Here is a 16,065-nt window from a genome sequence, read left to right on the forward strand (position 1 = left end):
GCTTCCCTGCCTTAAATCCTCAGTACCTTCCATTTGTTCTCAAGATAAAGACAGAAGCCCTTAATCTACCTTCAAGTCCTTGGGATTCTGATTCATCCCACCCTTCCCATTCTTTCAGTGTCTACTCTCATCACCCCAGTCAGCCATCAAGTCCCTGGAGGTAACTTGCTCCTTTGTGAGTTGGCCTTTGCGTGTGGCATTCATCTCCCCACCCCCAGTTAATGCCAGGCATGGAGCAGTCACTGCACACATCAATGGGCCAGCCCCCCACAAGAGAAGTACAATTGAGACCCCATCAGTGCTCAACACTGCAGCTAACCCCACCTGGCTTTTTAGAGTTCTTCACACTGCTTCTAGACTTCTTGGACACTGAAAGTTAAAATAAGCTGACAAAGAAGGAGAAGAAACAACTAAGAAAACTAGGTTTCCTTTTACCAAAGGGCACGAACCACAGTAGTGTTTGCCTTTATTTTGTCTTATGTATTTTTTTTATTATGTATTAACTTCATAGGAAAATGGAGATGAACTGGACGATCATGAAGAACCAGGAGGACCCATCACAGAAAATCATCAAGACACCCAAGGTAGAGACAGCTGGGTTGGTTTTTAAATCTTATCACAATAATTGTCTGATGAGGTTTGCACTGGTTGAAAGATGTTAATGCAGAATAACTCTTCCATTTCCTCTCAGGGCCGGAAGTCAGAAAACATGCCAAAGTGCTGAGTTCAGATGCTGATGGTTTTTAGTGCATCACGAACCAACTGATGATAGCATGCTTTTATATTCTTGGACTTACTGAAAGATTTCTTTCCTGCCAGAGGCCGCAGGTTGATGGAAGGGAGTGGAGACCCTGGGGCATCACGAAAAGGCTACACAAGCATTTCCACTTCTCTGTTCCTCTTGCTTTCACATGGGCTCGGATATGCAGGTGCAGGAGCTGAGGTTCCCTGCCTAGAGGGTTAATATTCCAACAGAGGGGCGACCAGTGTCTTTAGAGACCCAAACCTTGCTGCCCACCACCCTGGGTGGCCAGAGCTATTCAAGTGTGGCTTCCTCCAAAAATGATCTTGCATTTAATAATGATGATTCTAGGATATATCAGACCCAGAACTGCGCTTTTTGGCATAGTTCATATTCCCACACCCTGAGCTAGACTCTAATCTCTCCCCCAGAGACACCTGTGCGTCTGTGTGTTGCTGCGGTTGGGTAGACCCAAGTAGCAGGACTGTTCTTTATCCTCATTGCATCTTGCAAGAATGGACACTGATATGGGAGAGACTCTTGTGTTTGCAAGGGGCGGGCACAGTGCCAGCCGGAAAGAATTGTTTGTTGTTTGCTGTACAAAGACATCCAGTAGAGGGAGCAAATAGGGGTCTGTGCTCTGCTCCCAAAACCATGCACCTCAGGATTGGGGCTCTCCACGCAGTGGGGGCTCCTTTTCTTACTCGGCCTTTCTACCGGGGTGCCTTGCTTGGTTCACATAAAGTGCTCTATATGGGCTAGCAATGGCAGCTCTGAGCAGCTGAGTGGAGAACATGGGCTCTGTCTGCAGTTGGACTACCTCTGCCTTAACCCCTCTGTGCCTCAGTGTCCTTAACTGAGGCTAAAAACAGTATTCCCCTCATAACGTGGAATGAGAAATAAATGAAGTAATTCATATACAGTAGCTCTTTCATGAATATGAATATGAATCTTGACTTGGATATCATAATGATTAAATGTCTACCCTCTCATGCTCACAGTTTATCAACCTGTGAAATAACACCATGACTCTTTTTATCTCCTCTAGAACCCATGAGGCAAGGGAGACTGTGAGAGCTCACTAGAGTTAAACGTGCAAAGTCATGGATTTGGGATTTCACCCTAAACTTGATATTTTTCTGTTTACATATTTTACTTTTTCTTTCAGTTGACATTCTAAACAAAAATAATTTTTATACTCATTTTAAAAGATTTCATTGCTGGGGCACCTGGGTGGCTCAGTCATTTGAGCATAGGACTCTTAATTTTGGCATGGGTCATGATCTCAGGGTCATGGGATTGAGCCCCACGTAGGGCTCTGCGCTGGGTGTGGAGCCTGCTTGAGAGTCTCTCTCTCTCCTTTCCCCTCTGTCCCCCCACCCCTGCTCACGTGCTCACTCTTAAAAAAAAATTTTTTTTTTTAAGATTTCATTGCTTCTGCATATCAGACAATAAAATCCTATGGTAGTCCAATTTCAGGGTTTGGTCAAGCTTTTAAGCAGAATTTTTGCTAAAATAAGTCTCCTACCTCCTCCATTTTCAAAGCTGAGTGACAGTCACCAAGGAAGCATGCTCCAGTCTTCAGACCTTTCATATCATAACTCACATATGCAGAATGTGAACACTGACGAGGCGCCAAGATCTTGGCCAAGTACAGTGGAGGTTTTAGGCAGTGCAGAACATGGTCAAATCTAAGTAATGACCAAGTCAGTTGAAACAGATTTCCTGTCTCATGACAGAGGGACGGGCTCCGGCTGAGTTCCATAAAGGTTATCCCAACAGTCTTTAATGCAGTGAAATATCAGTGCAGAAAATTAAAGAAGGCATTTGCCTGTCCTGAATGATAAATGCTAATGTTTAAAAAGGATTTCAAATCTTTGAAGGAAAACAAGACGGCATGCCAAGGAATTTTTTTTTTTTTTTAACTATTTAAGGATCGCTCTTCCCCTCATTGGTCTTACATCTAATTGCCTGGATTTTTTTTTTTTTCTACACTAAACTTAGTAGTGATCTTCATGTTTAAATTATGAGCAGTGAGCCAGTGCCATCTCCCCTGGGAATACCTTGAGTCTTAGACTTGGTGAGATTACGGCATGCAAGTTTTCACCAGACAAAGGGTTTGCAAAATTGCTCATGTTAAATACAAAAGTTTCCTTTCCACGTCTTTTCCCCACCCTCATGGCCCAAAGAAAGAATAAAAATTCAATTCTTGTTTATTTCCTAGGCCAGTGGTTCTCAAACTTCAGTGTGCATCAGAACCACCTGAGAGGCTGGTTAAAATAGATTTGGGGGCCCTGTCCCCAGAGTTCCTGATTATATCTGGTTTGAGGTCATAGAATTTGCAATTTTAGTAAGTTTGATGGTAATGCTAATGGTGGTGGCACAGAGACCACACTTTGAGAATCACTGCCCTTAACCTTGTTTCTAGAATTTATTTCTCTAAATTTATCAGCGATTTGATTTATATCATCTGTACTTTTGAAAATAATGAGGGTGGAAGGAGTAGAGGGTACTGACTAGGCAGCCTTACAGTGATCAAGAGCACTGACCGCAAGTCTCATTCTCTGGGTTCAGGTCCTGGTTTCCGCACTTATTAACTGCATGCCCTTGAGTATGCTACTAAACTTCTCTGGGCATCTTTTTTTCATCTGTAAAATGGAGGTACTAATATTCCTTATCTCATGAGGTGACTGAGAGATAAAGGAGTTAATACGTGTAATGTACATGAGTACCTGGCGCACAATAAGTGCTCACTAAAGGCTATTAGTCTATTTCTTAAAAACCTTAATTTAGTAGCCATAAGTTGCACCTTGTCAGGAGAGGCTGGTTCTAAGTTGATAACTTGATGATTACTTTCTAGATCAGTCTCAGCGACAGGGGGGCTTGATCTTGGGGGACTGATTGAGTGAGTCCTCTGTGTAAGTCCTTTTACTTAAGGCCAAGCGTGGGCAGCAGACCCAGTCTGAACAAAGCGGTTTTACCAGCCTCTGCATTCTGTGAAAGGCTATGGAGCAATAGTGACATAACCCCTTAGAATGTGGCAGAACTTCAGATATTCTTAGGAGAGGTGGGAGGTTTGGGGAGCCCTGCAGGAGGTGCAGAGGGTCCCTAATGAGTAGCCTAAAACAATGGGGGGGGAAGACAAAAGGCAGGGGGAAAAGACAAAAGGCAGGTCTTAGAAACCCTTAGAAACCAGTGAGCCATTTCTATTCTACCAGGGAAAAAAGGCTCAGAGCATTATTGTTTTATTCAAGAGATGAATGTGTGGTATTTAGGGTATTGATACAACCATTCTAACAAAGACCAAGATAAAGTGACTTCAAATAAGATGGAAAATGTATTTCTTTCTCACAGAAAAGTCCAAGTTGGCAAGCAGAGGGTAGGACAACTGTGTCCCCGGGTTCTTCTCTCTGCCATCTCCTTTCGTGGTTACCCTTCTCTACATGGTCAGAGCTGGCTCGACATTTCCTCACCCTGAGGACAGGAAAGAAAACATCCATGTTGGGCCCACTGCCGCCTTGTAGGAGCACAATTCCCACTGGCCCACCTAGCGACAGGGGAGGTTCTTCAGGGGGCAGTTCCTGACTCCAGGAATAAACAGCTCTAGAAGGAGCAAATAGAATGACTTCCCAGCCTGTGCAAAGGAGTAAGGAGTAGCCAGTGTTGCAAAAATTCCTCTTAAAGCTATGGAAAAAATAGATCGGAAGTGTGTGCCCAGGAGTTGAGACGGCACCCCAGAATCTACAGCCTGGAAAGTGGTACCCCTGCAAAGGACTGCCTCTTGATGTCAGTGGGGCCCCCCAGCTCCCTGATTTGCTCCCTATGAGGGCTACACAGTCACTGTATACTGTGAGGCTCTGTGATCTGGAACCCCAGTACTGGGTTCCGAAAAATCTGCTCGTTCTTAGCAGCCTGGATGACCTACACACTCTGTCACTGTTTTATTTTTTGCTTCTAGAAGGTATTTCAAAGTCCTCCTTCATGGTGGGAAGTGGTCCATCCTTAAGAATGTTTCTGGCTCATTCCACTTAACCCAGAATGGAAACCCCAGGGAAGTCCCCAGAATCCCAGAACACAGCTGTTGCCCCTTGATCCTGAAAATTCTCTTCACCTTCCAGGAAGTAAAGCCTATTTCTAACTCGAGACCAAAATTCATCAAAACCAAAAAGCGGTTGCAACTACAGACAAGAACAACATAAGAAAGGAAATTTATAGACCAATCTCACTTATGATCAAAGATGCAAAACTCCTAAATAACACATTAATCAGTCAAGTCCTTAAGCTTATATTTAAATATATAATATTTTATGATATATGGGGGGGCGGTATGTGTACATACCGTAACTGAATTCGGTTTATCCCATCCCAAAGATGGTCTAACATGGAACGTCTGTTTATGTAATTCACATCAAGAGATTAAAGGACAAAAACCTTAGGGTCATCTCAATAGATACAAAAGGAAAAATAAATTTATGACATTCACCCATTCATGATTTAAAATTATCAAACTGGAGGCAAAGGAAGACTTTCTGATTTTAATAAAGAATGTCTACCAAAAGCCTGCAGTAAACATCGCACTTTAATGATAGAACTTTAAGAACATTCTCTTGAGAGAAAGAACTAGGATAAGGATGCCCTCTATCATTGCTTCCATTTCAACATTGTAGTAGCACAGTAGGGAAACCTAAAGAAAGGAAAAGTGGACAGAAAGGAGGAAATGGCACTGTCATTATTCCCAAATAATTACTTATATGGAAAATCTGAGGGCCTCTACAGACAAGTAATTAAAAGACAAAAATTCAGCAAGATTACTAAATACAGTTCAATACATAAAAATCAACTGTGGAGAAACAACAGTGTGTCAAAACATAAAGTACAATTTATAATGCAATTTTAAGATCATTGTTATTATGGGAAATCCCAAACTTCCACAAAGACGAACAGAACAGCACAAGAATCCCACGTGCCCATCTCCTGGCCAATACTGCTCACCCACATCCCCACTTCCTCCCTCCCATATTATTTTGAAAAAAATTTTCCAGGCTTATATAATTTTACCTATACACACTTAAGTATATATGTTTAAAAGACAAGGAAAGACACTTTTGACATAACCATAATACAACCGTTGCACCTAAAAATTAAAACTATTTCTTAATATAATTGAATATTCCATTTTTTCAGTGCCATAATTGTCTCATAATTACTATAATTGTTTTAGAGTGTGTTTGTTTGCAATTGGTTGGTATGGCCTTCACGTCTCCTTTAATTTATAGGCTCCCCTCCATTTCTTTTTTTTTTACCCTCTTTTAGTTTATTTTTAGGAAATTGAGTCCCTTGTCTTATGCAGTTTCCCACAATCTAGATTTTGCTCTTGCTTCCCCACGGTGTAGTTTTATGTGTTTGTCTTCTATATTCCCCGTAAATTCGTACTCTGATCTAGAGATCTGACCAGATTCAGGTTTGGTTTTTTCCTTTCGGCAAGACAGTTTCCTGGAAGGCATTGTCTTCTTCCATCAGGAAACTTAACGTCTCCTTGTTCTCTTCACGAGGCCAGCAGCTACCGATCCATCTCTTCACAGAGGCTGCAAAGTCGTGTTACTGAAATTCTATTGTTCTTTCTCCACTTATTACTTGGAAAACTCTTACCAAAGGAAACGAAACAACTTTTCCTCTTCCACTGGTTAGCCACTGGTACAGTTTATATAGGAAGGCAGGATAAATGTAATTTTTAAATATAACATTATATGTATAGATATATGTATAGATATCCTACAAATAAATGTAAAAAAGATATGTGAGACTTTCTTGAAAAAATTACAAAATTTTGTTAAATTAAATGAAAATAGGCCAAAATAAATATAACATTCTATATAATGCTGTATATAATGTTCACAAATAGGAAGGTGACAATTCTCCCTAAATTAATCTGCAAATTCAATGCAAGTAGGGTTTTATTAAATCCCCAGTTGGGTTTTTGGTAGAACATGGTAAGTTGATTCCAAAATTCATAAAGGGGCCTAAAATAATCAATAAAATTTTGAAGAAAAACAGAGAGGCCAAAAACTAAAATATCCAAAATATTAAATATCAGAAATCACTTAAAGCCATATGGTATTGGCTTAGAGACAGACAGAAGAGAATAAAGAATCCAGAAATAAATGCACACATATATGGAAACAATATATGGCAAAAGTATAAAGAATGAGCTATTTTTCAGTATATAATTTTGAGATAACAGGTTATCCAATTTTTAAATCTTTACCTCACAAAATATCGGGTGTAGTTTTTAAAAAAGCAAAAAAAAAAAAATTTTTTTTAAGATTTTATTTTTAAGTAATCTCTATACCCAGTGTGGGGCTCAAACTCACAACGCCAAGATCAAGAGCCTCATGTTCTTCTAACTGAGCCAGCCAGGCACCCCTGAAAAAGCAAAAATTTGAAACTTTTTTAGAAGAAAATATAGAAGAAAATCTTTATGAATTTGAGAAAGGAAAAAATTTCCTACCCATGATTCAAAACATAAATAAAGGAAATTATTGACAATTTCCTTATTGACAATTTCTCTGGCTATATTAAAATTTAAAGTTTTTGACAAGGCAGCAAAAACAAACTTAAAAGGCAAATCACAGGGGCGCCTGGGTGGCACAGTGGTTGAGCGTCTGCCTTCGGCTCAGGGTGTGATCCCGGCATTATGGGATCGAGCCCCACATCAGGCTCTTCCGCTGTGGGCCTGCTTCTTCCTCTCCCACTCCCCCTGCTTGTGTTCCCTCTCTCGCTGGCTGTCTCTATCTCTGTCGAGTAAATAAAATCTTTAAAAAAAAAAAAAAAAGGCAAATCACAGGGGTGCCTGGCTGGCTCAGTCAGTAGAGCATGCAACTCTTGATCTCGGGGTTATAAGTTTGAGCCCCATGTTGGGTGTAGAGATCACCTAAATAAATAAATAAATAAAATCTTTATTTAAAAAAAAGGATAAATCATAGACTAGAAGACAATATCTGCAGTGCATAAAACCAACAAAGTATTAATATCCAAAATGCAGCAAGAACTGCTATAAATAGAGAAGGAAAAGAAAATCCACCCAAATAAAAAATGGCTAATAGATATGAACAGGCAATTAACAGAAGAGGAAGCCTAAGTAAATGGCCATGTAAAAAAAGTCAAAAATATCATTTCATATATATTTCAGATTAACCAAAATTTAAAAGTCTGCAAACGACCCACTATTGATGAGGATATGGAGTTTTAGAAATTCAGAGCAATTTGGAAATATCCAATAAATTGAAGATGCATATACCTTGCAACTCAACAATTTTATTCCCATATATACCTCAGAGAAACTCTTGCATGTATGAAAGGTGACTTACTCAAGAAGGTTCATTGAAGCATTGTTTGTAATCACAAAAAAATGGGAATAATCAGAAACAGCCATCAAAATGGATAAATAAATTGTGGTATGTTTATACAGTGGAACAGGGTTGGTAGCTTAAAATAAATGAATGGAAACTACGTGTATTATCATGATTTAATCACAAAACAAAATGTTAAGCAAAATAAATAAGTTCCAAAAGTTATATAAATGATACTATTGATATAAGGATTTAATGTGTAAAATAGTATTATATGTTGTTTATAAGTGCATTTATATGTGGCAAAGATATAAGCATATGCCTGAGGACAATGTAGGAGAAGAAAAACTTTTCCTTGACCCTCCTAGGGTCCCTGGCTGTACATAAAAATTAAACTGACATAGAGAAATTTAAGAGGAGGAAAGCACACAAATATATTCAACATAAATTTTATGTGACACAGGAGCCTTCATAAGAAAATGGGAATCCAGGTTGCCTGGGTGCCTCAGTCGGTTAAGCATCTGCCTTCACCTCAGGTCATGATCCCAGGATCCTGGGATCAAGCCCCGCGTTGGGTTCCCTGCTCAGCAAGGGAGCCTGCTTCTTCCTCTCCCTCTGCCCCTGCTCCTGTGCTCTCTCTCTCACTCACTCTGTCTCTCAAATAAATAAATAGAATCTTTAAAAAAAAAAAGTGAGGACCCAAAGAAATGGTTAAGTCTATTTGTTTTAAATATTTTTTTTTATTTTTAAATAATCTCTACACCTAACATGGGGCTCAGACTCACAACCCCGAGATCAAGAGTTGCATGTTCCACCAACTGAGCCACCCAGGGGCCCCAATGAGGGTCTTATAACCTGCTTCAGGGAAGAAGGGTGCGGTGGTCAGAGAATCCTTCCTTCACCTGCCATTCTTCAAATTCCTTCAGCTTGAAATATTTAATATGCAAAGGTGCCATATTTTGGGGTAGTGTGTCCAATTGACAAACACCAAATTTAAGAGAATGGTTACTACTGGATAGAGAGTAAGAGAAATGGGATTGTGTGTGATACAATGAAGTCTTGGCCTGTATCTGAAATGTTTTATTTCTTTAGAAAAACATGTGAATCAGATATGGCACGATGTTAAGATTTCACAAAGCTGGGCGGTATATACACGGGCGCTCATTATACAGTATTATTTTCTATACTCTGCATTCTTGAAATATTTTACAGATTTTTTTTTAAAGCAGTTCGAAGTTGTATGCTATCAAAGTACTGCCTTAAATCCATCAAAATTCTAGAGGAGAACATAGGCAGCAACCTCTACGACATCGGCCAAAGCAACCTTTTTCATGACACATCCCCAAAGGCAAGAAAAACAAAAGATAAAATGAATTTATGGGACTTCATCAAGATTAAAAGTTTCTGCACATCCAAGGAAACAGTCAGAAAAACTAAGAGGCAGCCCACGGAATGGGAGAAGATATTTGCAAATGACACTACAGATAAAGGACTGGTATCCAAGATCTACAAAGAACTTCTCAAACTCAATACACGAGAAACAAATAAACAAATAAAAAAATGGGCAGAAGATATGAACAGACACTTTTCCAATGAAGACATACAAATGGCTAACAGACACATGAAAAAATGTTCAAAATCATTAGCCATCAAGGAAATTCAAATCAAAACCACACTGAGATACCACCTTACGCCAGTTAGAATGGCAAAAATAGACAAGGCAAGAAACAACAATTGTTGGAGAGGATGTGGAGAAAGGGGATCCCTCCTACATTGTTGGTGGGAATGCAAGTTGGTACAGCCACTCTGGAAAACTGTGTGGAGGTCCCTTAAAAAGTTAAAAATTGAGCTACCCTATGATCCAGCCATTGCACTACTGGGTGTTTACCCCAAAGATACAGACGTAGTGAAGAGAAGGGCCATATGCACCCCAATGTTCATAGCAGCAATGTCCACAATAGCTAAATCGTGGAAGGAGCCGAGATGCCCTGCAACAGATGACTGGATTAAGAAGTTGTGGTCCATATATACAATGGAATATTACTCAGCAATCAGAAAGAATGAGTTCTCAACATTTGCTACAACATGGACGGCACTGGAGGAGATAATGCTTAGTGAAATAAGTCAAGCAGAGAAAGACAACTATCATATGATTTCTCTCATCTATGGAACATAAGAACTAGAATGATCAGTAGGGGAAGAAAGGGATAAAGAAAGGGGGGGTAATCAGAAGGGGGAATGAAACATGAGAGACTATGGACTATGAGAAACAAACTGAGGGCTACAGAGGGGAGGGGGGTGGGGGAATGGGATAGACCGGTGATGGGTAGTAAGGAGGGCACATATTGCATGGTGCACTGGGTGTTATACACAACTAATGAATCATCGAGCCTTACATCGAAAACCGGGGATGTACTGTATGGTGACTAACATAATATAATAAAAAATCATTATTAATAAAAAAAAAAAACAAAAAACAAAAAACAAAGTACTGCCTTAGTTTATTCCAGTACTTCCTAAATATCAGGTTATTATTCTAGAGTAGGGGGGAAAAACTCTTTTCTAGGGTCCACCTACCAGACCTGACAGGGCTTCAGCTGTAATCAATGTGGTGAAATTACACCAACGTGGAACCTCGGGTTTTGGGCAATACAAATGCGCCCTCTGCTGGTCCTGTCGTGCCCTGTCCCAAAGTTCAAAAGCGCTTTGAGGAGCTGTGAATGTCTTCAGTGAGACAGCGTTTACTGAACCAGGCTTGCTAGGGAATGAAATCCCCCACCACCCCAGTGTTCCCCTTATCGTGAAGATACTCAAATTAGCTCCAGCTCCCTGTTAATATTATATATAATCCTAGACAAAATAAATTCCAAGGTACCACCACAATCACCCTTCCCAGTTTCCCCAACAATCCCATACATAAACAATTTCGTCCCCACTGCTAGATCGGGAGGTTGATGTGTGAGACAAAAGTGATGTGTCACCCTTAAAGTTTGGGAATGGCAGAAAAAAACCAAGTGACAAAGACGCTCTGGGCTCGGAAGGAGTGGAGGCGTCACAGACAACTTCGAATGCTGAAAAACGGACTAACCGTAGTATTAAGGGGATGGTGTTGGTAGGATGACACGTGAATTTTTCCTTTCCAATCTTTCTTTAAAGTTATAATACCTACAAGTAAACAAAATTGAGGACAGATAAATTAATTCACAGAAGAACCTACTGCTCAAAGAGAAAGAGGGACTGAATATTACAGTCTTCCTTTTAAAAAGTTTTTTGTTTTTTGGTTTTTGTTTTATTTTGTGTTAATATCCAACTTCCCCAATAAGATTTAAGCTCCCTGAGACTAGGTGTTTCCGTCCTACTCCCCACTGTATTCCCAGCACCTAACACAATTCCCAGCATGTAGTAAATAACCTAATAAGCATGTGATCAATGAAGGAAGTAAATGGCCATTTTCTCAGTATAAATTGGTACAAATTTTCTGGGGAACAATTTGGCAGTAAACACTGTGACTTAAAGATTGTATATCCTTTAATAATCACAGATATGAACAAAGAGTATGTCTTTTAATAATCAAAAACATTCCTTTCAAGGATATGTTATGCAAAGTTCTTAATAATTATAAAAAATTTGAAACAACCTGAATTTTAAAAGTTACGTGTTTGGTAAAGTCAGTTATGGTACATTTGTACAATGAAATGCTATACTGTTATTAAAATCATTTTTAGGAATATTTAATTATAAGGGAAACTCTAATAACAAAAGTAAATTAAAATTGTATATACATTATTTTTAATTCTATTAAAACGAGTATATATTATATATGCATGAAAGTACATACACCAAAATATTTGCATTAATTGTATGTGAGTAGAGTGATCATGGGTGAGATTTTTTTGGTTCTTGTTTATTTTTACCAAGTGCCAACACTGTTTTAGGTACTTTATTTGTATTAATATTTTTTCTTTATTGAGGGATAATTGGCATATGATAAATTATACTTATTTAAATTTTACCATTAGGTCAGTTTTTTAAAGTGTTAAAAAATACTATTTATTTTTCCTGTAAAGATTTTGATGCAGTCAACTTCCCTTCTACTTTTTCTTGGATTGTTTTTTGTTTGTTTGTTTGTTTATTTGAGACAGAGAGTGAGAGTGCACAAGTATGGGGAGGGGCAGAGAGAGAGAGAGAGACACACACACAGACTCCCCACTGAGCCACCCATGCATCCCTGTTTGGGTTTTTTCTAATCAATTTCATTTTCAATGTTATAACCACACTGGGGTTTTAAGAAGAAATCTAAACACACATACACCTCCTAATCTAACATTATTTTCTTATTCTGTTTTCTCTTAAAGCCCTTATTTATTTACACTTGTATTTTATAGAGTTCTAACACACTGCTCTGTAGTTTACATTTTTACTTCTTTATATCATATTTTCCATATTGCTTATTATCTTTTTAACCATAATTTTAAATGTCAAATTAATGCATCATGAATTGTTTCCCCAATCTCCCATTGTTGAGCTGTTTCTAATTTTTCATTATTAATAACAAAGTTATAACAACTCTGTATAAAAAAAAGAACTTTGTTCTTTTGAATTATTGCCTCATGATAAATACCGAGGAGTCAGATTCCTGAACAAAGACTAGAACATTTTTCTGGTTCTTGGTACATACCGTCCTATCACTTTCCCAAAGAGTCTACTAATTTTAATGTCACTTGCTATGTGCTGGCACTGGTTTGTGCAGCATTTGCAAATTTTCTAGGTATAACAAACTTCATTGTGCTAATTTGCGTGTCTTTGACTACTAACCAAGTACGTGTCTCCCCATGTCTGGGATTGTTGTCTGTTATCTATTGCCCTTTGCTGTTAAGGATGCTCTTTGTCTTTACAGACCAGGAGCTGAGGAGTATGACCGTTGACCCTCTTAGCGCTTCCCTGGCTGACCACATCCAAACCCCTGAGTCAGATAGTGTCCAAAAGATGTAAGTGTTTGAAGTTGTAATGACATGGGCTGCTCCACTTTTATTTCATCTTTGTTTGTTTGTTTGTTTGTTTGTTTAAAGTCATCTCCACACCCAGCCTGGGCCTTGAACTCACGATCCCGGGATCAAGAATTAAATTCTCTACTGACTGAGCTAGCCAAGTGCCCCCCATTTTCTTTGTTTTTAGTTCATTTAATTTCTTTTTTTTTTTAAAGATTTTATTTATTTATTTGACAGAGATAGAGACAGCCAGTGAGAGAGGGAACACAAGCAGGGGGAGTGGGAGAGGAAGAAGCAGGCTCATAGCGGAAGAGCCTGATGTGGGGCTCGATCCCACAACGCCGGGATCACGCCCTGAGCCGAAGGCAGACGCTTAACCGCTGTGCCACCCAGGCACCCCTAATTCATTTAATTTCTGTCTTTTCTAAGCATGAAGATTCTCAGGCTAACTGCATACTCTAACAGCTGGAATTATGTCTAAGACACAGATTCTTGGGGAGGATTATATTGTGATATGTTTCCAACTTCAGCCATATTCTTTGGCTGGGTAGGTGAAGAATGATGTTTAACAGTGTGGAAACAGCTTTCCCCATTTGTCTATATAGCTGAGATCTACAGACATGCCTACAAAGGTAAAGTCTGTCGATTCAACCTTGGGCTCTCCTCTCAGCATTCACTCAGCTCTGGGTAAAATAAATAATAACAATACTAACACAAATTGCTAACATGTAGTAAGTGCTTCCCATCTGCTCACTATGTGCTTGCTACAGGCTCATTGACCAAGGCTCGGCCAGTAGCCCCAGTCACTTGACAAGCCCATGTGGCGGTGGCAGCTGGAACTATAGCCTCTTGTGACCTCCCGTGAGCATCAGTGACTTGAGAACCTGCTCTCACCTGCCTCATGGTCTAAGGATTCCCTCCTGGGTCTAAGAGGTTTTGTGCTCCCTAGGAACGAAGGGAGAGAGGCACTGTCTGGTACAGAGGCAGCTATCTGAAAAGTTCCACTTTTTGACTGTTACACTTCAGCTTTGTCCACAGTGGATTAAATGACTTACAACAACCCCATCACCAAGAAAAAGGTGAGAAACCAAAAAGAAAAAAAAAATGTTAAGCCAGAGGAAAAGAAAAAGGAACAGCAACATTCCACAAAAGTCATTATAGTCTTTGTGACTAAAGTCAGACTTTCAGATTTGAATAGAGATTCCTGAGTGTGAACGCAAAAAAACAAACAAACAAAAAAAAAGGAGCAACACAATCAGGCTTGTGGTTCTCATTTGCAGTGTACCTGTTCCTCGGGGGAAATAAATGTTTTCCTAGCATTAAATTCTAAAGGGTAAGTCTTCTGTGGGTTTTTATAGAGTGACATTGAATGATTTAAAGACTCATATTTACAGGAAATTCCATTTACCTCATTCAACAAATATTTCTCAAGTTTCTATAGTAAGGCCCTGTACTAGCACAGCACAGTGAATATAATACCGATTTAACTAAAAAATAAAATGCCCAGAACCAGGCCTGGCACACAGTAGCTGCTGCTGTTACTGACACCCTCATGGCTGTTTCTTAGGGACCCTTTTACCCAGAGAACATAAGTCCGTTATCCTCAAGGCAGATAGCCAGTGACAGCAATTCTACAAGGGGTCACACAAACACAGCACATGACCTTTTGGTGACTAGATTTGATCAAGAATAGAATTCAAAGGGCATAAAAGAATGGATAGATAGTTCATGTTCCTAAAACAGTCTTTCTTAAAGGTCATTTATTTTTCAGCTAAGCCTTTGATAGAAGAATTTCAGTTAGATAACCTTATGTCATTCAACTGAAGGCATAAATATGCAACCCCAGAGAGGCAAACGATTCCTTCTGCTCTCTAAATTGAGGATTTAGCTGGAAAGAGCCCCAAAAGGGAAGACTCAACTTTCTATTCTCCCTTATTCAGGAGTGTGTTGAGAAAAAGAGGGTTGACCAAGTGTGTAAAATGCCCATCATAGCACCGCAGAATTGGGGGCTCAATGTTTGTTCACTTTTCCTCTTCCTTGTCCACCAGAGTTTTTTATTTAATTTGATCCTGTTGTTTTGCTCTTTCTAAAAAGGGGCAGAGATTATGATGTACGCCTTCTGCACAGGAGACTCCCAAGACACGAGTCCCCAGAGAGATTGGGTCCTATAGATGTATCTCTTCTTCCAAGAGCGACAGAAGGGAGGACTGAACCAAGACTGTTCACCCAGCAGGCTCTAGCCAACATCAGTGTAAGTGTAACCATCTGGGAGCTTGGTCCAAAAGCTTGCTCCCGTCAGGCTGCCATGTGCAGTTGTGTAGGTTGTCTGCTCTATATACAAGGGGACTGCAAAGGGGCAAGTGAGAGCTGAAATCCAGTCTGTGGTTCACTCACCATGCCCTGCCCACCCCCACCCTCAGTGCGGGGCATCCCTCTGAAGGATGGACTGCCCATTTCTAATTCCTACAAAGGTACTAAAAGGAAACTTCAGTTTTCCTACACACCACTTCTGATGCCAGATGTGTGGAGTCTTTTCCCACATCAATCAATCTCCAGCTCAAAGGACACCAACTGGGTGTCCTGTAGTTCAATTCTGACACAGCCTGGAGTTAGCACAGACCCCACAGGTTCAGGGCTCAGTCCCACAAGACACCAGTCACAAGTCCCAGGTTGTCCCCTATAAATAGAGCATTCCCACAACCCCTTCCTCAGCTTTGATAATTTGCTAGAATGGCTCACAAATCTCAGAAAGTTATTTCCTCACTATAACTGATTTATTACAAAGGATGTTTTTAAAGATTTTATTGTTTTTTGGTTTTCGTGTTTTTTTAAGATTTTATTTATTTATTTGAGAGAGAAAGAGTGAGAGAGACCATAGCAGGGGTAAGAGGCAGAGGGAGAGGGAGAAGCAGACTGCCCGCTGAGCAGGGAGCCCAATGCAGTGCGGGACTCAATCCCAGGACCCCCGAGACAATGACCCAAGCCA

At 39.8% G+C, this 16,065-nt stretch overlaps 1 protein-coding gene across 1 annotated transcript in view; it reads left to right on the top strand.

The window, feature by feature from the left end:
• KIAA2012 (KIAA2012 ortholog) overlaps window positions 1-16,065 on the top strand; it is a 102,746-nt gene that overhangs the window by 73,740 nt on the left and 12,941 nt on the right. Inside the window, exons 15-17 of the mRNA XM_057304074.1 lie at window positions 512-584; window positions 12,989-13,079; window positions 15,174-15,330. Coding sequence (XP_057160057.1) covers window positions 512-584; window positions 12,989-13,079; window positions 15,174-15,330 — 321 coding nt within the window. The remainder of the gene's footprint in view (window positions 1-511; window positions 585-12,988; window positions 13,080-15,173; window positions 15,331-16,065) is intronic.

The sequence above is a fragment of the Ursus arctos genome, unplaced genomic scaffold, assembly GCF_023065955.2.
Source record: "Ursus arctos isolate Adak ecotype North America unplaced genomic scaffold, UrsArc2.0 scaffold_1, whole genome shotgun sequence".
Lineage (NCBI taxonomy): Eukaryota > Metazoa > Chordata > Mammalia > Carnivora > Ursidae > Ursus > Ursus arctos.